The 26,093-nt window shown below is 51.5% G+C and overlaps 1 protein-coding gene across 2 annotated transcripts in view; it reads left to right on the top strand.

Moving 5' to 3' along the window:
- AARS2 (alanyl-tRNA synthetase 2, mitochondrial) overlaps nt 1-23,546 on the top strand; it is a 28,868-nt gene extending 5,322 nt beyond the window's left edge. For both annotated transcript variants that reach the window (XM_043511592.1, XM_038396123.2), the window contains exons 3-22: nt 374-519; nt 2,698-2,892; nt 3,323-3,467; nt 4,068-4,213; nt 4,721-4,829; nt 5,895-5,933; nt 6,873-6,984; nt 8,181-8,308; nt 10,379-10,529; nt 14,059-14,228; nt 15,811-15,924; nt 16,449-16,589; nt 17,460-17,597; nt 18,057-18,166; nt 18,420-18,528; nt 20,254-20,376; nt 20,757-20,867; nt 21,803-21,886; nt 22,220-22,330; nt 22,871-23,546. In XM_043511592.1, the coding sequence (XP_043367527.1) occupies nt 374-519; nt 2,698-2,892; nt 3,323-3,467; nt 4,068-4,213; nt 4,721-4,829; nt 5,895-5,933; nt 6,873-6,984; nt 8,181-8,308; nt 10,379-10,529; nt 14,059-14,228; nt 15,811-15,924; nt 16,449-16,589; nt 17,460-17,597; nt 18,057-18,166; nt 18,420-18,528; nt 20,254-20,376; nt 20,757-20,867; nt 21,803-21,886; nt 22,220-22,330; nt 22,871-23,035 (2,547 nt within the window). In that variant the 3' untranslated portion in view covers nt 23,036-23,546. The remainder of the gene's footprint in view (nt 1-373; nt 520-2,697; nt 2,893-3,322; nt 3,468-4,067; nt 4,214-4,720; nt 4,830-5,894; nt 5,934-6,872; nt 6,985-8,180; nt 8,309-10,378; nt 10,530-14,058; nt 14,229-15,810; nt 15,925-16,448; nt 16,590-17,459; nt 17,598-18,056; nt 18,167-18,419; nt 18,529-20,253; nt 20,377-20,756; nt 20,868-21,802; nt 21,887-22,219; nt 22,331-22,870) is intronic.
- Nucleotides 23,547-26,093: the final 2,547 nt, after the last annotated feature.

Genomic DNA, 26,093 nt, shown 5'->3' with positions numbered 1-26,093 from the left:
CAGACATCCACACTTCCTACATCACCGTGACAGTTAGTGCTAATGTTCCCCTTGTTGACTTACTTATCAAGACTGTCCCCATTGCAAGAGGGTACCACTCATAGTGCTCCTCCTATTGGACAGGCCATCCTGGGATACTCAGTTCACCAGTAGGAAGGTCAAAACTTGCCTTACTTAGACAACTGAAAGCCTGCCGTGGTGTGATAGCCCCTTAACACTGTGACACACTATAGAATGGCAAAGGGAGAGTGCAGCCAAGACTAGCTTTTTGACTATATGATTCCCTTTCTTTCTATCCCTAATGCTCAAGTTGGAGTCTCTCACCTGGGTGCTGCTGAATAGCTTTGCTCTCCTTTGTTTTCCCTCACTCCAGGAGGAAGCATGTGGCATGGCATGGGAGCTCCTAACACAGATCTATGAGATCCCAAAAGACCATCTCTACATCACCTATTTTGGAGGAGATGCCTCACTGGGTCTGAGCCCAGATGAGGAGAGCAGGGACATATGGCTCAGCCTAGGGTAAGTGTGTGAGAGAAGTGGCACAGGAGTGTCATGGGAGAAGATGGGAGATGCAAGTTCACTCACCTGCTCTTTAGCTGTTAGGATACAGGTCTGGAAGCAAAAAGGATACATCAGTTCTTTGATTCTGTCTTATTTGAGTCCAGTTCAGTTGGATTGTTATGAATTCAATAGTGGCCCAACAGCCCTGAAATGTTTTATCCCTAGATTTCCACTTCAAATGCAGCTCTGGGTTAGTCAAAGTGATTACTGTCTGCCCTGTGTGAAATGAGACCAGTGGTCTCAGTCCTGTCCTTAATAAAGATGTCCATGCAATTCCACCACTACAGTTGATGTTACAGTAGAACCTCAAAGATACGAACACCAGAGTTACGGACTTAGTGGTCAACAGGACACCGTCTGAAACTGGAAGTAATCGGGCAGCAGTGGAGACACACGCACAAAAGCAAATATTTTACTGCCATGTGCAGGGGCTGCTTTGGGTCCCCCCATTTTGGCACTGCAGGGCAAGGGGAGGTCATGGCTCAGGGCTTCAGCTCTGCAGGGAGCACTGGGGCTCAGGGCTTCAGCCCTGTGGCTCCTTTCCCAGCTTCAGGCCCGTGGGGGGCGCCAGAGCTCAGGGCTTTAGCTATGAAGAGAGCACCAGTCTCATCCCCAGCTCTCTCCCTGTAGCTAAAGCCCTGAGCCCCGGCACACCCCACGGGGCTGAAGCCCCAGTGTTCCCCTCAGATCTAAAGCCCTGAGCCCTAGTGCTCCCGAGGGTCAGAAGCCTCCCCCTCCCCGTGGCTACAGTGCCAAACTCTCCTCCCTACCCCCACCCCCCATGGCTGAAGTCCGTAACTTTTGACAGCAGTAGCACTTGCAGAAGAGGCAGAGAGAATATTTTCTTCATTTCAGTTTATTCAAGTAGTTCAGTTCAATGACTAATACATTGATTTCTTAACTTTCAGCTGGGAGTTGAAAAAGCACGAAAGCTTGTTTTCCTCTTCCAATATATGACTTAAAACTAGGTATGAGAGGATGAGATCTACTAGTTCTAAAATCCTGAAGGACATAGTGACCTAAAACAATCAGTTCAATTCACTAACTACAGATAATATTCCCTTTTAGTACATCAGTTAGTTTTAAATGAAAAACCTGTTTTGATATCCTTTTTGATACATAAGGAAAAAAGTATCCAGCACATTTGTTTTTTAATTAAACAAAAAAATGCTGATTTTGTGCATTAATAATTTAATTTGAATTTCCATCCAAATTGAGCTTGACACAAATAAAAAAATATTTTTCATATTGTATATAAAAAATGCAACAGGCATCATCTTCTACAATAATAAAGAAATTTTTAAATTAAGAATCTGAATATACATACATTAAGATATATAATTGGTTAAATATATGTGCATAAGTATAATCCTCTAGGTTATCCAAAAGAAGCACTGAATTTAGCGTAAAGGCCATATTAAGTTGCAGATCAACATGTTTTAACCAACATGTTTTACCAACAATGAGAATCAGCCTTTCTTTAGGAAAATAACTTTAAAAGTACAAATGCAAAACAAAATTAAAATCGATGATTTAAGTCGAAATCAAGATTTTCTACTTGCTGATGAAAATTGATGATTTAAATCATTTTGACTTAAATCAATCCACCCTACTCCAGGGCAGAGAGGAAGCTTGTTGGTTGAAAAGGCTGGTGTGTGCGGTAGCTTGTACAAGGCAGCAGCACATGTTCTTTGGTCCCATACCTCTCTCTCTCTCTTGCCCTGTTCTGTATCCTTTCAGATCTTGACTCTATTGGAGTTTGCTCCAGTGAAGGAAACTGGTCAATTGACCCAGAGGAAGAGGAAACATCTCCCACATCAGCTTGCACCAAACTGAGTCTGTTGGCCAAGTTCAGCAGTGAGCAGGGTGCCATGTGCTGTGACTCAGTTTGTTCTTGCTCAGTGGCCATTGTTGGAATAAAATGTAATTAATTTAGGAGAAGAGGGGGGGGAGGCTAATTCAGCCCCCTCTGAGCAGAAGCAAGTTAACCCTATAGAGTTTGGAAGGTGAGGTGGCAATACAGTCAGAGAGGGAGTTCCCCCAGACTACCTGACCTGTGGTAGCCTGTGGCTCATGCACTCTGAAGGGAACAATCTGTTATCCCAGCCCAGTCAACTCTGCTGCTTTCCTTTTCAGGGTGCCTCCCAGTCATGTGCTTCCTTTCCCACTGAGGGAAAACTTCTGGGAGATGGGTGAGACAGGCCCTTGTGGCCCCTGCACCGAGATCCACTACGACCACGTGGGTGGCGGCAGGCACGGGGCAGCACTGGTGAACCAGGATAGCCCTGATGTGGTGGAGATCTGGAACCTGGTCTTCATGCAGTACAGCAGGTACTGGGCTGCTGGGAGCTGCCCCAGAGGCTCATTTCAATAGTATGAGACTTGCACCTCACTAAAGACATTTATGTTTGAAGAGTCCCTGCTCTTCACTAGCAGATGGCAGCACATGGCAAGGAGGAGCCTTTCTCTAGCTCCCCACTGCTCTCATCTGTCCCGACCGGTGTCCCCTCTTCCCCTGCTGTGCCTTGTCTCACAGAACTCCCTGCCCTGCTGCTGCTGCTGTCAGTCATGTCCCTGGGGTGCCCCCTTTTGCTGTGTAGCTGCGCCTGTTGAGTCACCTCTGTGCCCCTTACTGCACGCTGCCTTGCTGCTTCCATCCCCAGTCTGTATCCCCTCCCCACCAAGATGGATCAGCGCTTGGCCTCAGCCTAACTTCTGCTTCTCTGGCTTGTGTTTTGGCTGGGGGCTGGTGTGTTGCCAGAGAGGCTGATGGGAGTCTGCGTCCATTGCCCCAGCACCACGTGGACACGGGGATGGGCCTAGAAAGGCTGATGACAGTTCTGCAGAACAAGCGCTCCAACTACGACACAGACCTCTTCACCCCCATCCTGGATGCCATCCACAAGGTGATGATCAGCTGCCAGGGGGTCACAGCTGAGCCTAAAGTACTTCCCACTCTGGGTCTGTAGAGGTTACTCGCTGAGCATTGAAATGCAGCCCCCTCTGGGGTGGGCTGTAGCAGTTGTCAAACAATACACAGCAATGCTGCACAAGCTTAAGACAGGATGTGTGTCCAGTTCGAAGAAGAGTGGGATTTTAGGGAGACGGGAGAGAATTTCCCAGATTGGAATTTAACCAGGACACCAGAGTTGATAATCCATGTTACATGTGGCCTGAGATTTTAATTGCCCCAAGTGGCCAGAGCCTGGGTTTGATGATGATTCTGACATACATGAGCCCTGGTCTCTCATGTGCCAGATGGGTGTTAATGTGGTGCACTTGGCATGCAGGGCAGACTGGCATGAGTGTGGGGAGGGGATTAGACACATGCCTGGCATTAGGAGAGAGAACCTCCCGGGGGTCAGATTCAGCCCTGAATCTGAGAACACCCACCCAGAGCAACATTACGCAGAGTTTATGGCCAAATGCCTTTTGGAGCAGCTGTGCCGTTCAGAGCTGGGTGCCTCAACTAAAACGTCTCCTTTTCTGTCCCCACCCCTCCACAGGGCTGCGGGGGGCCTGGGTACCAGGGCCTGGTGGGGGAGGCCGATGTCAGGTCTGTGAACATGGCCTACCGCGTGGTGGCGGATCATGTGCGCACCCTGTCCGTGTGCATTGCCGACGGCGTGTACCCCGGCATGTCCGGGGCTGAGTAAGGATGTATGATAATGAGGGAGGGGCTGCTTGGCTCTGAAGAGGGGGAGAGTACAAGCAACAGTAGGGTGGATGCCCTGGCTGGAGGGGGAATGGGTGAGTTGAGTAGTGAGGTGGAGGTGAGAGAGAACATAGGATGTACAGGACATGAGGGGCATGGAGAAACCGGTATGGTTATGCAGGGTTGGCCCTTTGGGGATCAGATGGGATAAGTGTGAGGTGGGGGAAGCTGGTGTGGGCAGGGCGAGGGGAGCTGGCTTTTGGGTCTCTGTGTGTGGGAATATAGGTGGAGAAGGCAGAGCTGGTTTGTCCGTGTGGGGAGACGTGGGGAGTTGGCTTGTGTGTGCAGGGATCTGGGCAGAAAGGGCGAGCTAATTTGTGTAAGGGAATGGGTAGAGAGGAGGGAGCTGGCTTGTGAGTGGGTCATGGGGGGAGCTGGGCTGGGAGTGGGGAGCTAGTTGGGAATACTCAAATGGCTGCCTTAGGACTCATCCCCTGTCCGCAGGCTGGTGCTGCGCCGCATCCTGCGCAGAGCTGTCCGGTTTTGCTCTGAAGTTCTCCACGCTCCGCCAGGGTTCCTGGCCAGCTTGGTTCCTGCCGTGGTGGAAGTTCTGGTAAGTATGAAGCCTCTTCTTGTGGGGAGGGAGATTTGCTTATCAGCCAGGGTCTCATACAGCCAGGTGTTTCTCAGCTGAGCGTGGGAGCAGTTTCTCTTGCCAGTGCTTGCTCCAGAAGACTATATCCAGGGAGGATCTCTGACTCTGTGAGATGTTTATCCCAATGACACTCGGCCTTCTTATTTCTATAGGCTCAGGGCTCGTTGTGATAAACCATACGTTCAGCACAAGCATGATGCGTGAGTGTGAAAGAAAGAGAGATGGGCTGCCAGCACAGACACTAGTGTGGTGGTTCCCAAAGTGCTCTCTGGAGAGCTGGCTGGTCATATGGTGCTGGCTCTCCTCCCTTTTTGTTTCTTCCTGCTAAATCCTACAAAAATAAATTAAAAATACCATTGAATATTTTCCTAATGTTACATTTGCACATAAGCGTTTGCTAGAGTTGCCACAGAGACATCATGCAACAGCGAATGGGAAGAGAGGTGGAATCAGGGGTGTAAGTAAGTCGAGTGACATACCGGTACGTTGGGGCCAGCTCTGGCCCCCAGAAGGGGCGGGGCGTACGATGGAAGGGGCGGGGCTGAGGGGGGTCAGAGCCAGCCCCAGCCAACCCTGTAAGGTAAGTGCCTCCCCCTTCTCCTCCTCCTTCTGTCTGGGATGCAAAGTGTGAAGTGATTTGATCAGGGGATTTGGAGGTGGAACACATGGTTCTATTCCTGGCTCTGCTATTGACAGTGTCTGCATTTGAGCAAGCCACTGCCTCACTCTGTGCCTCAGTTTCCCCATCTGTAAGATGGGGGGATAGCACTTACCTTACAGGGAGGAGAGAAGCTTCTTTAATACTTGCAGAGTGCTCCGAGAGTCTCAGATGAAGGTGCAGTAGACATGCAGAGGCATCTGGCTAGCCGAGATCCATCCCTGAGATGGGGCCCTCTGGGGCAAGACCGTGCAAAGGCGTTATTGGGGCTCAGACTGGCCCGTGTTCCCAGGTAGGGAGGAGTGTTTGTTGTATTGACACTGCACACAGCTATTTCCTGATGCTCAGTGAAATTTGCTCTGCAGGGAGATGCCTATCCGGAGCTGAGGAAGAATACAGACCAGGTGAGCAGCATGGAATCTGCTGGAGAAGCAGTAACCTGTCATGGGAATCATTACCAGCCTGCATCTGGGGGCTCCTGTAAGCCCCCTCTTTAATTATCCCTGAGTTCTTGGAAGTGCTGCACAGCAGCCCCTAGCCTGCTATCAAAGTGGAGTGGGGGCAGGGGATTCACCTCTTTGGGGTGTGGACAAATGAATTTGCCCTACCCCCAGCATGGCCACATTCTCGGGGGGAGGGGACGGGGCACGGATATACAGAGAATGGACAAAGGTACTGCATGCAGAGTTGGGAACTAGCAGGGGCATGTTGTGGACTCCCCTGTGGATGCTGACTGTAGATCTTGAAGAGATCTCTCCTGTGCCAAGATTGGCAGGTTGGTGCCCAATGAAGCAGGGCAGCCCCTGTGACTACAGAACTAAGGTAAAGCCCAGGCCTTAGTTGGGCCTTGTGCCTATGAGCCTGGTTCCCCTCCCAGCATAGGTACCCTTTGCTCCTCCTGTGGTCATTATTTATGTAGCTAAAGAGGGAACTAGATGCTTGGGAATCCTAAGGGCAGTTGTTTTACAAGCTTCCTCCCTACCCAGCTCTGCTGATGCCCCTCAATCCTGACCAGCAGCGTGCCCTGCTGTTCTAGCCCTGGGCACCTCATGCAGAATTTTCATTGCAAATGTGGATGACGTACCTGGAGTACCTTGTTAGCCCGATCTCTGGTTTCTCTCAACAGGCATTTGCCCCAGGTAACTATTTCCTTGTAGCAAGTCATGAGCCCAGAGCTGAGGTATAGGAGGTGCACAGTGATAGCAAATGCAGCGGCCTCCTTTGGCACCCACTCTTCCCATTCCCAGCCATGTGGAGGGCTGAGTTCTGGTGGCTGGGCTGAGCTGAGCAGTGGAGCTCACCCACAGGGAAGGTGGCTGAATCTGCGCCTCCTCTTCCTGCAGATTATGAATATTATCAATGACAACGAGGCTGCATTTCTCTCCTCCCTCCTGCGGGGGCGGCGTATCATTGACAGGACTCTGCTGCAGATGGGTCCCTCCAAGCTCTTCCCAGGTGAGTCCCTCCTTGATTCCACCCGGAAGGGGAGTGCAGCCTGGGGGAAGAGCAGCAGCTGGCACCTGCCAGTGGTTAAGGGTGGCTTGGACCCTTGTTGCCAGGGTGTCTCAGGCGAGGGCTGGGCTGTGTTGGGCCCTTTCAGCTAAGGGGGAGAGAGCCTTGGAAGCAGGCACCCTCCCCACAGCTGGTGGCCTGGTGTTCCTGTCTTTGTGCTGAACGCTAGCCATTATTAGGCTACAAGTGCTCACTGAATGACCCCTCCTTCCCTTCTGCCCCAGACAAAGAATCAGAGTTCCTCCCAACTTCCAAATCAAAGCTACGATGGATGCCTGCCTACCTGCTGCCCTGCCATAGGGAAATACAGCACCGGCCCCATGCTCTGAGCCGGTACTGCAGACCAGGTGCTGCTGCCCCATCACTTGCACGCCCCATCTCCCAAACACTTCTGAGGTGACTATCTCAGTGCTTTGCTCACCAGAGCAAACAGGCACTTGTCACTGCTAAAGGGGCTCCTTTGGTTCGTAGGTGCTGCAGTGACCGGCTCTGAACAAATACAAAGGTAGAACAGCTAGCACAGTACCCGCATGGAGTACTTTTTGGGTGTTTGGGTGTGATAGGGAGAGCATGGCTTAACTCTTTCCTGCGTGAACAGATTTGAACCAACTTCTCCCCACCTGCTCACTAATTTGTCATTCAGTACCTGGTAGCGTAAGGCAATGGGAGAGTTCCAGCTGGCACTCTTGTATGACTCAGGAGCTTGCAGGACTGTGTGCTGATACGGCTTACTCTACCTGTGTTTGGAACATCCTGCCACTGTGCTGAGGCCTTCCTACATGCGTGTGCTCTGTTGAGCTCTTGAATGTACCTAATGAGACAGCGGCAAGATGCACCACGTTGTCCTGCTCGTGGGAGCAAACGCTTTCAAACCTATATGGAAAGATCTGTGCTCACAGTCCCAAGGGAGCTGAGGGCTGGAATCCCTGTGATTTTAGAGCACTGCTGATGGGATGTAATGGGCAGCCAGTCCTTGTTGGTTGCACAGTTTGGGGGGGGATCCTGAGGATCTCATTAGGGATGTGAAGACACCCCCACACCCTACCCCCAGAAAAAGCAAGAGATTCCCTCCATGACTCTGCTGTGTGTTCTCTCCGTGGCCACCTAAAGTTTGTGTTCTCATTCTTGTCTTTCTGCAGGGGAGGTGGCCTGGTCTCTCTATGGAAACTTGGGGTTCCCCCTAGATTTAATTGGCTTGATGATTGAAGAAAAGGGGATCCAATTGGACTGGGCAGCTTTGGACCAGCTAGCTCAGGAAGATGCTAAGGTAGGATACAAAACCCTGCCTCCAATGCAAGCCTCCATCACTGTGGCTAATGTCCTATTCTTTCGGGTCAGGGTTCCCATGTGTACTTTAAATCCACTGCAGGTGCTCCCCATCACCTCTGTATTCCATCAAAATCATGGAATGCCTTTCTCCTCTAGCTCAGGGCTTTGGAGCAGTGTCCCCCAGGGATCTTCAATGGGACTAGTGCTGTTAAACATACTCATAAATAATCTGGAAAAAGAGGTAAACAGCAAGGTGGCAAAGCTTGCAGATGATATGAAATTACTCAAAATAGTTAAGTCCAAAGCAGACTGTGAGGAGTTACAGAGGGATCTCTAACTGGTGACTGCGCAACAAAATTCCGACGAAATTTAATGTTGATAAGTGCTAAGTAATGCACATTGGAAAACATAATCCCAACTATACGTACAAAATGATGTGGTCTAAATTAGCTGTTAGCATTCAAGAAAGAGATCTTGGAGTCATTGTGGATAGTTCTCTGAAAACATCCACTCAATGTGCAGTGTCAGTCAAAAAAGCTAACAGAATGTTGGGAATCATTAGGAAAGGGATAGATAATAAGTCAGGAAATATCATATTGCCTTTATATAAATCCACGGTACGCCCACATCTTGAATACTGCATGCAGTTCTGGTCGCCCCATCTCAAAAAGGATACATTAGAAATAAAAAAGATAGAGAGAAGGACAACGAAAAATGATTAAGGGGGTGAAAAGCTTCCATATGAGGAGAGAAAAAGACTAGGACGATTCATCTTAGAGAAGAGATGACTAAGGACACACATGATGGAGATCTATAAAATCATGACTGGTGTGGAGAAAGTGAATAGGGAAGTGTTAATTACCTCGTCACATAACACAAGAAGTAGGGCTCATCCAATGAAATTAATAGGCAGCAGTTTTAAAACAAGCAAAAGGAAGTACTTCACACAAACCACAGTCAACCTGTGAAACTTGTTGCCAGGGGGTGTTTTGGATTCCAAAACTAACTGGATTCAAAAGAGAATTGGATAAGTCCATGCAGGATAGATCCATCAATGGCTCTTAGCCAAGATGGTCAGGCACATAACTCCATGCTCTGGGTGTCCCTAGGCCTCTGACGGCCAGATTCTGGGACTGGACAATGGGGGATGGATCATTTGATTGTCCTGTTCTATTCATTCCTTTTGAAGCATGTGGCAATGGTCTCTTTCGGAAGACAAGATATTGGCCTAGATGGACCTTTGGTCTGGGACAGTATGGCCGTTCTTATGAATCCAGCTTGGGTCAGTAGTGACTGAAAACTGTAAACCCTCGGACAGCTATTTGGCTGGTGACTTTTTCAGGCCAGTTTCTAGTGGACACATTACAAAAGCCATCATCACAGCGGCATTGAGCTCAGCAGAGAGGGCAAGCATTGAATGGGTCATGAAGAATTAACACCCCTCAGTACTAGAGGTGGAGTTCATACAGGGCAGGAAAGTGGCCCACCAATGGGGCAGCATGTAGGGATTGGGGTGCGGTTTGTATTGCCATCCCCACCTCCCATGCTGTGGATAAATCAAGGCTTTCAGCCTCAGGGGTATGTATGCAGCACTACGGTATGCAGGGAAAGCATACATTAGCTGCTGCTTGTGACTCCCCTGGGGGATGGTGCAGGGTAGTGCTGAGTGCCTGGTGGGGGCCCCAGGTGTAGTAGCAGCCTGGGATTAATTGCTTCCTGGGGCAGCGCAGATTTGATTGTGTTACAGGGATGATCTACTGCCACAAAGTCAAAGGCCACAGCCACTAACCTTATGGAAAAAGAAAAGGAGTACTTGTGGCACCTTAGAGACCAACACATTTATTTGAGCATAAGCTTTCGTGAGCTACAGCTCACTTCATCAGATGAAGTGAGCTGTAGCTCACGAAAGCTTATGCTCAAATAAATGTGTTGGTCTCTAAGGTGCCACAAGTACTCCTTTTCTTTTTGCGAATACAGACTAACACAGCTGCTACTCTGAAACCTAACCTCATGGAGCAGGCGCTCCTAGAGTGCCCCCAAATCAAGCTTTGTCTTCACTCTTGTATAGCGGAAAGCTCAGACCCAGCAGGCAGAACAACTGGAGGGCTCCGGTGTGCGATTGGACATTCATTCGCTGGCTCAGCTGCAGAGGGACGGTGTGCCTGCTACTGACGACTCGCCGAAATACGCCTACACGCTCGGGCAGGATGGGAGATATGGTATGAGCTGAGGCATGGCCCAAAGAGCCTGTGGGGGGAGGGCAGTGTCCGATTCATAGCCTGGGAACCTCTTGGGGATGGATCTAACCAGCTAACCACCACACCTACAAGGGGAATTATGATCTCAGGCATATTGGAGAGTGCTCGGTACAGAATGTAAACTCGTGTATTATCTCCCTCCTCAGCCTGTGGCCAAGAGCAGGAAGCGGGTCATATGCGTGTCCACTGAACACATGCTCGCAATAAGGTTCTGTGATGGTTGCTGAGCTGGGAGTTAAAGACTGCTGTTACCCAGTGGTGTAGATGAATTGTATTAGATGTGGTGTCCGTTGGAGATGGGGGTTCAGTGTACTGGCAGTTAGCCTGCCTGCAGGAGTGAGGACTGGGATGTGTGGATGCTAAGCATGGTAAACATACCGTAGCTGGGGAGGTCCATGCTTAAGGGTTCAGATGGGTAGGTTCTTTCCTTAAACCTCTGGTTTTTTAAATTTGTGGCAGAGTAGGAGGGAATAGTGTTCACCCTAAGAACTTCAATACCTGCCATTACAGCAGCTGGCCACTAGATGCCCCTGCTACTTTACACATAGTTTAATACAGTTTTGGAAGCCTTGGTCCTATTGAAGGAATGTGAAGCTGAGCTGTTGCTGGTCATCAGTTGGACAATAGTTCTCAGGCTCCTGCTGAGAATCCCTGGGCAGGAATCTGAGCTGCAGCCCTGTCCCAGTTTGGGGCTTGGTTAATGAGACACATCATCATGAGAGGTTTCAGAGTAGCAGCCGTGTTAGTCTGTATCCACAAAAAGAACAGAAGTACCTGTGGCATCTTAGAGACTAACACATTTATTTGAGCATAAGCTTTCATGAGCTACAGGTCACTTCATCGGATGGATGTGATCATCATGAGACTGACCCTGGCTGTGTTAGGAGTGCACCTCATCTCGACCTGGCCCATCTGCTGAGCCCATGTCTCTGTTAACAAGTGTCCTTTGCCAGTTAAGGTGGTTTGTCAGAGGGTTTTGTCAGAATTAACTCCAGTCCCTCAGTTGTCCCTCACTTGAGTCCTATCCCCACAAACACCCCTAACTGGAGTAGTGGTGGTGCTTTTCACTCGAGTTGGCTGGCCCATGAGGGGATATAGACTAAAGCTCCAATGAGCACAAATCGTCAGCCACTAACACAACCACCACATGGTGTGGACTCAAGCTAGCTCCACTCAGGTGCTGCTGGTTCTCCAGTGCCTTCCCACAATTCTGTGTGCCCAGAAAAGACCAACAAGTTCTCCCACACTGAGAGAGAATTTACTGAGCAGTTCAGCAGTCTTAGGTTATGTCTATGCTACAACCACTAGAGGCACGAAACTACGGCGCTGCAGCTGTGCTGCTGTAGCACCGAAGTATAGACCCTTCCTACGCTGACAGGAGGAGTTTTCCCATCGATGCAGTTACTCTACTTCTTTGAGAGATGGCAGTTAAGTCGACAGAAGAATTCTTCCACCAACCTAGCTGCATCTGCATCTACGGTTAGGTCAGTCTAACTATGGCGCAACGATTTCCCCAACCCTGAGCAACTCCTAGGTCGATCTAATTTTGAAGCACAGATCAGGTCCTCATGCCAGACGCTAAGTGGCGCTGCGCTCCTCACACACTCAATGAGTGTAGCGCCGGTGAGCACATGGCAGCTCCAGTGTTGTGTTGCAATGTGACTGCCCTCACTCAAGCTAGGCCAACACGAGAGAAGTCACTCTCAAGTAGATCACTTGTGTCACCTCGGCGGTGAAATGAGCCTTAATGTCTCTGGTTTGCTGGTGTGAAGAGCTGCCTGTCTATCTCTCAGCCAATTCTGCTGGCAGACTGGAGCTTTCTCCTAGTGTGGACCCAAATGTGCTCAGCCTGCTGGTGGCCCCTAGAGTGCTTAGCCAGTCGCATGGTGCTGGCTCCTTATCTCCAGCTGCTACCTCACTGATGATGAAGCTAGAAACCTCCCAATGCCCTCTTCCTGTTGCTTTTCGGTGACCGTGATTGCCGTAGGTGTTCCATACAGCCATGAGTAGGAGAGGTTACACCTGAGACATTCCCCCTGTTAATATGGGGCCTATACGGTGAAGAAGTTGGAGACTCCCCTCCAGAAACTTTCCCTTCCTTAATATCTGCCCCTGACCCTTTGTCCACTTTTCAGCTGCTGAGGAACATTGGGGCCTCGCTCTTCATCCCTGCAAGTCAGCTTGCCCCACTGCCGCAGCTCTTTGTGCATCTGCAGACATTTCCCCTGTAGTGCTCATTTCTCACTCCCTCACTCTCACTACTTGAAGCATGTAATTTTTCTGAGCATAGTTTTTTTTTTTTTTTCTGGTACTTCAAAAAGGATGAAGCTGAATCGAGTGTGCACACCTCTTGGAAATGGTTTTGAAGCCTAGTTAGTGTTTGCACTCAGTGGATTGACACTGCCAGAGTCTCATATGAGTGTGGGTTGGTGATGATGGAATTTGTTGCTGCCGCCTAGCAGGGACTCCACGAAACCCAGGGTCTATCGTTGGAGACTAAGTAGTTCATCCCCTTGGCTAACCTAGCATTGGTGACTGAGTGCTGTATCTCAGGTGGTGCAAGGTGCAGTTTGTCCAGTCCATTTTAATCTTGTCCCTCTGCCCCCTGGCCAGCTACGTGCGATTGTTGTTTTGCACAGTCACTTCAAACCGCACCCTCTTGTGGGCCATAGACGCTCGGCATCCAGGGAGCATCCTAGACTCGTAATTTGGGGGAGGAGTGTACAGTGTGATCCCATAGCCAGACAGTCCTGTACTACTTAAATAAGATAACCACCCAATGCATGACACTAGATTGAGGGATGATGTCAATGCAGTTGAGATTGCAGATGGACAGGCCAAGAAATTCAGTGGGAGTTCCCACATTACGTATGATGATAATGGTCTATTAGGTGTATTAACACCATCTTCATAATGCACAGGAAAAATACACATGTCCTGCAGCTGCAGGAGGGCTAGCTGTGAATTTCTTGCATTTTGTGACTGGAGTTTGCATTCAGTACCGAAGCAGCTATCTTAAATAGAGCAGAATGGTGACCAAGCTGGCACTTAATCAAATCATGGTTGGGGCTGGCCCCCTAGGGACTCATTGTCTGTTAACAAATTTTGGCTTTTTGGAGCAGGAGATTCTGAGCTCTGTGCCCTCTGTGGCTGTGAACTCCCATGTGGTCTTGGGAGGCAGCAGAGTGAAAGCTGTGAAGTGCTAGGTTTTGTTACAAAATAATCACAAATCTTTCCTTCCTTTTTGTCAGTGTCTCTGCTCCAGCTCTCTTCACGCAGAGTGAAGTGCCTGGTTTTAAAATACCCTGAATGCTGCCAGGGTTCTGAGATTAACTGTGGCTTCCTCCCCTTGCACAGACTCTGCACTCTGTATGGGGTGGAAGGGCTCCAGGGTGACCTGGTGGGCCAGTCAAAATCCCCTGTGCTTCCAAGGGAAGGCAGAGAAGTGGGAGGCTGATGCACGTTGCTGACTTGTGCTTATCCTTTGCAGCATTTAGCCCATGCCAGGCCACCGTCTTGATGCTGTACAAAGATCAGTCTCTTCAGAAGGAGGTTGGGGCAGGCCAGCGCTGCGGAGTCCTCCTGGACAGGACCAGCTTCTATGCAGAACAGGGAGGGCAGGCACATGATCGGGGCTACCTGGTGCGCCTGGGACAACAGGTGAGCTTGTCTGCTGCCTGCGACTGGAATTACTGTCAGGTCAGGCATGACCTTCCTGCAGCTGTGATCCCTCTCCGCTGTACCAGGCTGCTGGCTGGAGTCCTCAGGCTTGTCATCTTCAGGCTCTTCCTCTTCTCCCACTGTTTGCTGAGCTGGTCACTAGCTCTGGGCAGTGCTTGGGGGCTGGGAAAAGCCCAGTGATTCAGAGCAGAGATAATTTCAGGGAGCTGACAGGCTCATCTGGTTGTCTCTCTAGCCCTTGTCATTCCATTCTCCTGTTTGTAGCACAAAGTGCTGGGGTGGCTGTAGACCCTTCCTTCCTCCTTCACATCCCTTTCCTTCCAACACACTGCCTTCTTCCTCAGCTGGGCCAGGAACATGGAGGAGTTGATCAGTCATCAAAAGGTCTTTGGACTGAGCAACTTCTGCATGGCCAGCCCTAGAGACCTGTAAGTGGTGCCCAGCCTGAGGCTCTCTCCTGTTTCCCTTCTCTCCCTCCCAAAGGCACTGGGGAGAATTGTCCATCACCACCACCGCCTCCAAAGCATGTTGCTTCAGCCTTATAAAGGAGCTCAAAGGGAAAGAAACTGAAGCCTCTTTGGGGAATTCTAATGCAAAAGCAGAATCTACTGTAGTTCTATGAAGCTGGGCTGCATACAGTATCTTAGATTCAGCCATGCAGTGGCATAGCTCCTTTTCCTATCCCCTCAGCCTTGAGATTCACCCTCATGTCATAGATGCTGCCCTTCTATCCCAGGAAAACTAGCTGGGATTCCTCTACAGGAGTGGTCCCCAACCTTTTCAGGGTTGCACCTCCCCCTTAGTCCTGTCCGGCCCCCTGGAGCCACATGTGGACAGGGGGTAAGGGGGCCAGGACCAGAAATGGAGCCATGGCCAGGGACCGGGAGCCTGGGCCATGGCTGGGGGGCAAAGCTGGAGCAGAACTGGGAGCAGAGTAGGGCTGGGTTGCACTCCATCCCCACCACCTGGGGGGGGCTGACCTGGGCCCCGCCGCACCCCTCTTCCCCACCCCGAATGTTCCGGGACATGCCCCACAGTGTGGGGGTCTCTACCCTACAGAACTCATCAGTGCTACTCCTTCATAAGCCAAAGAGGGTGCTATTGAGTAACATGAATTACTGTCTGTCCTACCCTTTATCCAGCCCAATGATCCAAAAGCCATCTCTGTATGTGAAGTGAGCTAGTGGCTTCAGTCCAGTTCCAAAGGGACAAGTGGCCATGTCTCAGAACATCAGGCTCACAGTTGGCATTGTCTCCCCACTTGCTGGCAGCCTCAGCAGCAACACGTGGAACCACAGGGCCGTAGAGATGGAACTCCTGGGCAGGGCTGAAGCACGCTGATGGCGAGGATGGGATGGTGTTTGCAGGACACTTGCCCTGCCACTTTCCATCCTGTACCCATTCTGGGGATAGACTGGGGAGCCAGTCTCCAGGGAAGTCATGCAGCCACCTTTCACAAGCCATTGTACTCCCCTAAAATCCCTGTGTGGCCAGGGAATTGAGCATCTGTGCTACCCACTCCTCTCTCTCTCTCTCTCTCTCTCTCTCTCTCTGCTTGGAGGATGTGCTCTTCCCAGTGGAGTCGGTTCAGCTCTCCGGTGGCTACGTGATCCATGAGGTCACAGCCCCCGAGACCCTGCAGGCTGGGGACAGAGTGCAACTCTTTGTGGATGAGGTAAGGACTTACAGCTCTTAACCCTTTCTTGGCCTGGCTGCTAGGGGGCGGTGTGTGGCACTTAGCAACTGAGAGCAAAGAGCTGCCGCTCAAAGGGACTTTTGTCTGTCTCCCATCCTCCTGAGGTTTTGGGTTAGGACATTTTTCCTCATGTAATGGTGTGTGGAGGGGTGCTCCCTATGGGTCCTGTCTGCCATCCCCTAAAGAGGGATGGGACCCTGTCCTGCAGAATCTAGCCTAGCACTGGTATCTACACAGCACTGATCAGACGAATGGGAGGAGTCAACTGGAGTCAGATCAGGAGGAAGGCGCTTGAACTGTCGCATCCACCTAGTATGTGTGAAATACCCCATTTGCGCACACTAATGCTTCTCTTCCCCCTGTCCTCTCCTACCCCCTATATGGGTGCAGGGTCACCACATGGACTCTGTCACACTTAGGATATACCGACATGCTCTCCTCCCCTCTCACTAGTAGAATTGTGAGGTCCTCCTGCTTGACCTGCAGCATGTCTGTGGTTTCAGGCTCAGCGGCTGGCCTGCATGGTTAACCACACCGCCACTCATCTGCTGAGCTTTGCACTCCGCCATGTCCTAGGAGACCAGACAGAACAGCGAGGGTCCCACGTGACTGCTGATCAGCTGCGATTCGACTTCAGTACGCAGGTGATGGGGATCCCAAAACACCCCATTCTGGAAGGGTCCCTGCTGGTCCCTGAGGATCAGAGGAACATCCCTTGTCTTTATAAACCGCCCTCTCAATTCCCCTCTCCTGCCTGTTGCCATGAGATAAATACTAAATACTCGAGCCCTTCATCTGTTTCAGCCATTGCGGAGTGTCTCGCAGGGCTGTGCTTTAGCTGTGCTTCACATTCTCTTGTGATGGGATTGTCCCATATGAGTCAAGCCAGGCTTTGGCTGGCTAGAGGAAACTGTGCGCTCAAACGAATCTCCTGAAGTAACCTGAGCCCTGCTCTGACTAGGGCCCAGGGTGACCTATGTGGGGAAAGGGTGGGTGGGTTTGGAGGTACAGAGGATTGGCAGGGGGGTCCTGGGGAGATAGTGATGGGATCTCACAGACTTAGGCTTGCTGACTTGATTATAGTATCTGCTGGGGCATGTTTTAGGGGGTACATGGTGTCAATGCCTTAGTACATCTCGGGAAAGGGGGAGGTGTACAAATGGGTTACACAGGCTGTTGGGGGCAGATGAGGAAACTCAGTGAGTTTATCCTTAGCATGTGGGTAGTCTCTCACTTGAAGGACTTTACTAACATTGTTGGATTGATCCTGGCCTGTTTCACGGAGTGGGGAAGTAGGGAGGGAAGGTCGCGATGATCGCCACCCCCATTTACACGTGGGGAAAACCAGGCACAGAGAGGAAGCATTTTATTCAAGATGTGACAGGGAACTGAGAATAGAACCCAGGAGTCCTGGCACTGAGCCTTCCTGCTCTAACACCACTTCCTCCTTTGTGACACGTGATACTGTGCCCCTCAGGGGATGTTTCCTGATGGTGGATAATCTCCTCTCCCAGGCCCCTGTGACCACACAGCAGCTGCAGGAAGTAGAAGGTGTGATTCAGGAAGTGGTTGACCAGAATGAAATTGTCTATATGGCAGAAGCCCCCCTGGCACTGGCAGGTGGCATTCAGGGACTCCGGACCATGGATGAGGTACAGTAGGAGGACATGTAATAAGCCCAGAAGCCTCAGCAGAGGACAGCTCCCAACAAGGGTTATGAGGGTCATAAGAGACGTACAATGATGGAGTCCCCTAACTGGGGAATCTCCATCTAGAGGATGGAAAGGGAAGTGTGAGCTAGAGGGGAGAATGAAAGTATGTTCCTGGGGGTGCCCAGGCAGCTTCAGGTCTGGTGATGAGGAGGCTGCATGCTACAGGGAGGTGGGCATGGAGCTGTAGTGTGGTCCCATTAATCTGCTCTATCAATTGTTCTTTCTGAACAGCAAACCCTCTGTGCGTCAGCTTGTGGGAGGAGCAGTGCTGCTGTCTGCCGCTGGATCTGCTGGGTTCTCTGGGTGGGGGGTGCAGCGGCTGTGACCTGAGGCAGTGACTGGTTCTGTGACACGGCATGAATCTTCTTGTTTGTTTGCAGCTGATCTTTCTCCTCTCAGGTTTATCCAGATCCAGTGAGGGTGGTATCTGTAGGTGTCCCCATAGAAAGTGTACTGACCTCCAACTCTCAGGCTGCGATGCAGACTTCTGTGGAGCTGTGCTGTGGGACGTAAGTGCTCTTCTCTAGGGTCAGAGAGAGCTCTGTGGGGGCAGGGCGTGTACTCCTGGCTTGTCTTCCCATCCAGATCCAAAGGCCGGGCTTGACTGAGGGTCTCTAAACAGTCTGTACCTAGACTGTAGGGGGAGGCTATGTTGATCAAGACGGAGGAAGCTGAAAGCAAAACCTGGCTCCCTGTTAGAAAGCTGAGACTGAATCTAGACAATGGGCACGTGCTGATATTTCCCCTCCACCCACCTCACAGGCACTTACTGCAGACAGGAGCTGTGCAGGATCTCACCATCACCTCCGAGCATCAGCTGGTTAAAGGGATCAGTCGCATCATTGCAGTGACTGGGGAGCAAGCCAAGCAGGTGAGACAAGGGAGGCTGAGATTTCCCTGGTTTCATGGCACTGAAACTGGGGACTACTGTATGCTCCTCCCAACCCCCCTCTCTAGTTTTGCTGATGCCCCTCGGGCCTGGCCTGCAGCAACCTCTTATCTCCCAGTCTTGTTCCTCCCACCCCCAACATGCACACAGCTCTGCCATTGCACTTCACCAGTGATCTGTAGCCCCCTTTATTTCCAGTCCTGGGCTCCCCACACATGGCTCTGCCCATGCCCCTCACTCCTGGTCGGCAATATCACTTCTGAGGTGATGATTCAGCACTGAATAGCGGGAAACCTTTAACCTCTCTTCACAGGTAGTATTTAAACTCGGGTCTCAGATAGGAGTCTAATGGATTGATCCTCTCTGCCCTAGTTTCATTTCATATCACAGTAGCTTTTAGCTGCTGACCTCTTGTGCTTATGGGGCTCTGGTCTCAGTCTAACAATTTTTACTTCTTAGCTTTGATCTTTGACTCCTGCTCAGGAGTGATCCTGGCTGACAAGTCCGTGTGCAGAGCAATTGACCTAGTTACTCTGTGCGTGGGAAGCCCCAGTGTGCTTGAGCACCTGGAAGTGAGGGACTTGGCATCTCTTCCCGTCTCCTCTCATGCAGCAATACAAGGAGAGTGCAGCCATCAGGAAATTACATTTCTCCTTGGTGGAACTGCAACCCTTTACCCCCCCCCCCCAGCAGATCTGTTGCTGTCTGATTCTCCCCTGTGCATTCTCAACAAGCCGCCTCCTGCCGTGAAGGCTACGAGGCACGCTTGCCCTGCTTGCTAGGAGCACTGACCTGAAGCCACCTCTGCAGCTTCGTGTCAGTGGTTCACGCAGGTTGCTGTTGTGTTTGGTGGTGAGGTGAGCGGCTTGCAATCAGGGCTGTGCATGTTAATCAGCCTGTGGATGCCAAAGAGCGGCACGAAGCCAAGGGAACGTAGCCAGGCTGGGCAAAGCACTGTCCCTGCTCTATGCCGGCCCTCCCCTTACTCCCACTGCTCTCCAGGGGCAAAATCCATGGTTTCCTCCTCAGCTCAGGATGGGCACAGATCCCTATGGGAATCTGTTTCATTCCTCCTGGGTGTTAGATGGAGGCACTGCAGGGAGAGGATACTCCAAGCTGGGAGAGTAAAGGATGTCATCAGGGAAAAAAAAGTCCTGCCCGTAGAGATCTGTGGGCCCTAACACTTGGAATTAACACTAGACGAGGCAATGCAAGTAGAAAATGCACCATGCAATCCTATATTGGCTCCCAGGGGGGTGTGCTAGAAGAGTTAATAGGTCTCCAACCCCCACAGTGTACCTTTTAGTGAAAAACAGCCCAAATGATGGGGCTTAGAGCTTCTCCAGCCAGAGCCCCTGATGTCACTGTCAAACGTTTAAACACGCTGTGAAGTGTTTCTTAAAGGGCCTGTCCTGTGGGTGGCTTGGTCCCCTATAACTGGCCTGTTTATCAACAGCTATAAATCTATGGCAAGGATTGTCTTCCAGACCCTCGATATTTCAGACACCCACTGTTTGTCACTAATAAAACCCCAAACAAGAGCCACTTGGTGACAGAGCACAAACCTTTACAGCACCCACTTCTAGCTGTCTTCCTCTTGGAAGTTTGAAGGGTTAACGCCTGCGATTTCACCCATGGCCGACCCTGCTCCTTCCCATCCCTGCTGAGTGTCTCTCTCCTGACGGGCTGTTTCTGTTGCTCTCCTAGGCCCGGGAAGTAGGCCAGTCCTTGGCTAAAGAAGTGGATTCGCTCTCTGCACGGGTGAAACAGGGAAGCTCTTCCCTTCCCATGGTGCAGATCCTCTCCAAGGAGGTGGGCCGCCTGACTGAAGTGAGTACTGCGTTCCTTATGCAGAAGCATCATCCCACCAGGAGTTTGAAATGCCGGGTCATGTCTCTCTCCACCACTGGGTTCCAATCTCACCCAGGTCAGCAGCAGCAGAAAGCTGCTGCCACCTGATGACCTGTTTGGTGGCTGACATGAAAGGAGTTGGAGAGGTCTCAGTCCACTTCCAAGTGTGTGTATGGCAGGAAACCCTGTTGTCACAGGGAACGTGGGAGGAGGTGGCAGCAGTGGAAAAGCTGGTCTAGCTTTGGAGATGATGCCCAGATCATTAAATCACTTTCCTCCTTGGCACCCACTTAGATTTTCCCCTTGGCACACCATTGGGTGGGTGAGTGGATGTTTTTAAGCAGCTGCTTCTTTTTCAGGAGGTGGGCAGCACTGCTATACCCCAGTGGCAGAGAAGGGAAATGCAGGCCATTCTCAAAGCCCTGCAGAGAGCAGCAAACACAGCGATTAGAAAACTGGAAATCAGTCAGGTAAGGACGCAGCAGCAAGATCTCTGGCAGCTTTGAAGCCTGCTGAAGGCTACCAGATTGTTCTCCACTGAATGGGCAGATTCTCTCAGCTTGATCTTCCCTTACACAAGAACCACAGCTGTTCTGTTCATCAGAGTGACCACTCCAAGAAATCAGATCCCTGGGAATGCGGGGGAAGGGACGGCCATTTCCAGCTGTGTAGGAGAAGTTCATTTTGCACTTTTGCTTGCTGATTCACCTAACCTACACAGCAAGTCATCCATTTTGGTTTAAGTGTTGAAACTAACCTTTCACCGGGGCAACCTCCCTGCACTGCGTAGATGGGGAAACAACATGTAAGTGCTTTCTCACAACCCCCGCCCCACTGAGAGGCAGGTAAACATTATCCCCAGTGTTACAGGCGGCGACACTGAGAGACTGAACTACCGAAATGACTTCCCCAGCTACAGTGGCACAGCAGGGACTAGACACTGGAACTTCCTCCCAGCCCCGTGCTTATTGGTCTTGCTCATGCGGCATTCAGCAGCAGTCTGTGTTTTATTCATTAATCTGACTGTATTTGACGCTCCAGGAATGGTGTTTGGTCAATGAGTCTTCTCTGCAACTAGTTCTGGGAACTGGAGTCTTTTCAGAACACTAGTGCTAACCACTTGGTTGCTGCAAAACATACCTGGGACGTCAGACTGAACTTCCCTCTCCCTTGGGGGCCCCCCCAGGGCACGGCTGAGGCGTGTGGGCAGGGGTGGCTTGCATAGTCTGTTCAGTGGGTAAATAGGGGATTTCAGTATGCAGAGCTTAGTCTGGCCCCTGCCATGGCATTCGACGGCTCCCCACCCCATGACCACATTCCCTTCCCCTGTGACAGGGTGGGATGTCCCCTCCATCCTCCCATGTTGTCGGTGGTCTCCCACAGTGCTGTGTGTTTCCTCCTCCAGGCTGCAGAGAAGGCGCAAGGCCTGCTGGAGAAGCATTCCAAGCAGCCAGTCATCATCGATACCATCCCGGCCGACTCACTCTCAGTGAGTGTGTGTGTGTGTGTGATCTCTCCATGCAGTTGCCTTCTCCCTTAGCGCAGGGGAAGTCAGTAGGGTTGGGCTCTGGAGTCCGATGGAGCTGACACAGCTGGCTAGGGCTGGGGCAGGTGAATTGAGGCACAGGGGAGCTGTCGCAATGGTTGGAGCAGTTTGGGGGTGAGGCGGCAGAACTGCCAGAGAGCAGAGTAAGCTGAGCTGCTCTGCCGCCCAGCACGCTGGCGGTGCGGTAACCTCCTGCTCTAGTATTTCATCGGCTTAGTCATCTGTTCAGGAGTCTTCCCCTCCCTTCCTGACACTGCCCCTCCATACCTCTCCTAGATCCTGATGAAGGTGGTGAACCAGCTTTGTGACAAGTCTCCTGGGGCTTCAGTGTTGCTGCTCAGCCCCCAGGCGTCTGGCGAGGTGCTCTGTGCCTGTCAGGTGTCCAAGGTACGCAGGCTCGTGCTGCAGCTGGGAATCTCTACCTGCAAAGGGTTAATGGCCTGTCTGTGTTCTGTTGTGGGGGGAGCTCGTAGCCCAGAGTATGGGCAGTAACCACCTCTGCGCCATTTGGGAGACAGGCCCTCGGCTGCAGCATGCACTGTCCAGCAAGAACTATATGGGATTCTCCCTTGCAGCCGGTCAGTGCTGCTTCTTAGTCATCCAGAGGAGTCAATGATGAGACACAACATGCCTAGGCTGAGCCTGGTGTGGCCCTGGTGCTTCCAGACTCTGCTGGCCTGAAGAGGGAGGAGTCAGGAAAGAGGCCCACGTCGGTCATGGGGCAAAGCAGAGCACTAACTGCTGGGCCGTTGGGCTCAGCTTCCACAGTACCGCCAGTCCCTACTGGCTCAGAGGGCAAGGGCCCCAGGCTGCCTGTGTGCTGCGAAAGGGCCCTATGTGCCCTCTTGGACCCTTCTTTCCCCATCCAGGCTGGTGGGCCTCCTGGCCCACAGACAGGCTAACCTCTCTCCTCATGTCTCTCCCCAGAGTGCCCTGCCCACATTTTCTGCTGCGGACTGGGCCCTGGCTGTCTGTACTCACATGGGAGGCAAAGCAGGTGGCTCTGGCATTGTAGCCAAGGGTACTGGGAACACCAAGGACCTTCAGGGAGCCCTGACTGCTGCACTGGAGTTTGCTCGGACTAGACTCTGAAGTAAGGAAGATTCCTTGTTTTGTGGGGTCAGTTGGAGCCAGCAGAGCTCCCAGCCTCCTGTCTCAGGGATGCTGCCACAGAGCTGTCCCTTTGCTGCACCATGTTTCAGCCTCCAACGAGCCCTGCGTCTTGGGTGGCTTAGCAGCTCCCATTGCTGAACGCTGCTGCCAAGCACTGTGAATCATGGTTATCTGGCTTCCTGCCACCGGGCGTCAACATAGGAATAGGGGGCAGAGTCGGGCCGACCATCCTGTCCCAAAGGACTGTCTGGAGGAGGCAGCTGACTCTCTGCTTCTGGCTGTCTAGTCTGGATTCATGGGGATTGTCACAGAAGGAGCCAGTTTTCCTCCAGCTTGTGGGGGGGGGTTATGGCTGCTAGAGGGGTGATCCTGTGCCATGGCTGGGAGAAATCTACTGCCATGTGAGCCACATGCACAAGGAAGCTCTGTGCGGGAGAAGGGGAACTATCCAATGATATCCTGAAACTAATAAAGAACTGAAATTGGCTGAGCTGCAGTTTCCTTTGTGGTTCAGTGCAGCAAGGCCTCATGGGAGTTCTGTCCCTGCAAACCCTACCCTCAGCAGCTGCTCTAACTCTTCTCCTAGCAGTGCTGTTCACCTTCAACATGCGGGTCAAGGACACATTCCATCAGGTCAGTAGTGTAATAGCCTGGTTCCCATCTCACAGAGAGGGGAGCCATGCAGTGCAGAAACTAGACCGGGAAAGTCCTCTAGCTCACTGTCTGCCCAGCTTGGACTGTGTCTAGGTGTTGAGGTTTGCAGCCCTTCCCTGGGGGAGCTCATCCTGCAGCCCTGGAGATATCAGAGTTAGGAATAAGAAAAGGAGTACTTGTGGCACCTTAGAGACTAACAAATTTATTAGAGCATAAGCTTTCGTGAGCTACAGCTCACAACGAAAGCTTATGCTCTAATAAATTTGTTAGTCTCTAAGGTGCCACAAGTTCTCCTTTTCTTTTTGCGAATACAGACTAACACGGCTGCTACTCTGAAACCTGAGAGTTAGGAATGTGTTCTGGCTATTCAGCCTGTTTGCTTTGTGTGCATCCCATTACACCTACTCCTCCTCCCTCCACCTCTCTCCTAACGCTTCCCTTCTCGGGACTGGTGTCCTGCTCTTCTGGTTTGTCAAGTTCAGCCCTGGCCCTTATTCGCATACCAACAGCAAACTCAGCCATGGGGGGATGTCTATAGAGAGTCAGGAACATGTTTCCCAGAACATCCTGGGCAGCAAACACTTTTGCACTGGTGCTAATGTTATGGCTGTACCAACATAGAAACAACCTGTGGAACAGGTTGCAGGTAGCAGGAGATAGCAAGGCCCAGGCTGCACTTGGCTTTTAAAGGATTGGTTGATTTTTATGAGCACTAATAGCATATACAACTCCACAAACTAACACGACCTGGGTAATTTAAACCTCATTATTATGTGTATTACAGCAGTGCCTAGAGCCCCTGCCCCAGGCTATGTCGATCTAAAACAAAGACACTCCTGGCCTCAAAGGCCTTGCAAAACTTAGTTTATGCCAAGATGCAAAAGGTGTGGGGAGGGAAGGACTGATAGGGTAAACAGTGAAATTGCTGTAAGCAGCAGAGGTAGCTCACCGCTGGCCTGGTCTTATCAGCTGCTAGGGTTTGGGAGGCATCGCAGCAGGAGCTTGAAGGATGAGGTAGTAGCTGCATGGATTTTAGGGGGAATTTCCTCATGCATAAAGGGTGGGTTGAGGGAAAGCCTGGATGCACAAAGGTCCTTTGGTGTTGCAACACTGAGTGTCACAGCACCTACCGGTTAGGGCCTAGAAAATCACAGAAACATGCTGCAAGTCACAAAGCCTGAGTTCAGCACCTACCCTCCCTACACGGTGCCTGGGGCGAGACCAGCGCTTTAGACCGCATTTCCCAAAAGCCAGCTTGGTAGGCAGGTAGCTGCCTAAGCTAGCCTGTGGGAGATGCTGACCAGCAGGGGATGTGCTAAGCCCTGCTCCTCTCACAGAGACGGACGCTTAGGTCCAGGCGGGGAGGTGTGTATCTCTGCCAGCATTCTTAGCCAGGAACCCTCTTTGGAGTTAGGCACCTATGCCACTTTTGCAAGAGGCTGGGCAGGGAGGAGGGCCTCTTTCATAACTTTTAGCCCAGTGGCTCGGGTTCTCACCTGAGAGATCCCCAGTTAAAGTCCCACCTCAGGATTTGAACTGGGATCTGCCCCATCTTAGGTGAGTGCCCTAATTGTTGGACATGTGTGTGCTCTCTGTCTCCCTGGGTCAAATGACTAATTATTTATCCACAGTGAAACAGCCTCAACGGGAGAGATTCAGGGAGCCTCACATGGGACTATCCCATAGCCCGATGATTAGAATATGCCCTGAGAGGTGACGAGTCCAGTTCAAATCCCTTCTCCCCCTCAAGTGGAGGGAGGGACTTGAAACGGGTGCTCTCCTGCAGCCCAGGTGAGCCCCCTAACCACTGGGCTAAAAGACCGATGCAGGAGGGCCACTCCCCCCGGCTGACTTGTGTGTGCCTGAGGGGCCCAACTGAGAATGCCTATGGCTCAGGCCCCATACATGTGGCCAAACTCCTACTCCCCACCCCCCATGGGGTGTAGGCAGGAGCCAGGCATCCAGACCCCTAGAGCGACGCAGCAGTGCACATGCCCAGAGCTTTAAACACTGTCAACACAGGAGCTTTTACATCAGAAACGTGGCACAGAGGGTTTGCCAGTTCTGTGACTCGCCTAAAACTGCGGCTTGGGGCCTCAACCCAGACTTAGGTGCTTAAGTCCCTTTGTGAATGGAGGCCAAAGTGACTGGGCAGTGCAGTCAGGGAATGCTGGCAGAGCAAAAGCAGTGTCTCAGCAGCAGGAGGAATTAATAGAGCAGCTGGGGCTAAGTTGTGAAGAGACAGAAAGGTAAGTAGCTCATGTTCGATGCCGTGGAGCAGGGGGGGCCAGAGGTGGGCGATGAGCTGGGAAGCTGATGTTAGCAGCACTTTGAATGCACAGAAGGGGGCAAGTTTTCAGAGGAGCAGCCGTGTTAGTCTGTA

This window comes from Dermochelys coriacea, chromosome 3 (assembly GCF_009764565.3).
Source record: "Dermochelys coriacea isolate rDerCor1 chromosome 3, rDerCor1.pri.v4, whole genome shotgun sequence".
NCBI lineage: Eukaryota > Metazoa > Chordata > Testudines > Dermochelyidae > Dermochelys > Dermochelys coriacea.
The sequence above is the reverse complement of the archived record's forward strand: the minus strand, read 5'-3'. Positions and strand labels throughout refer to the sequence as shown.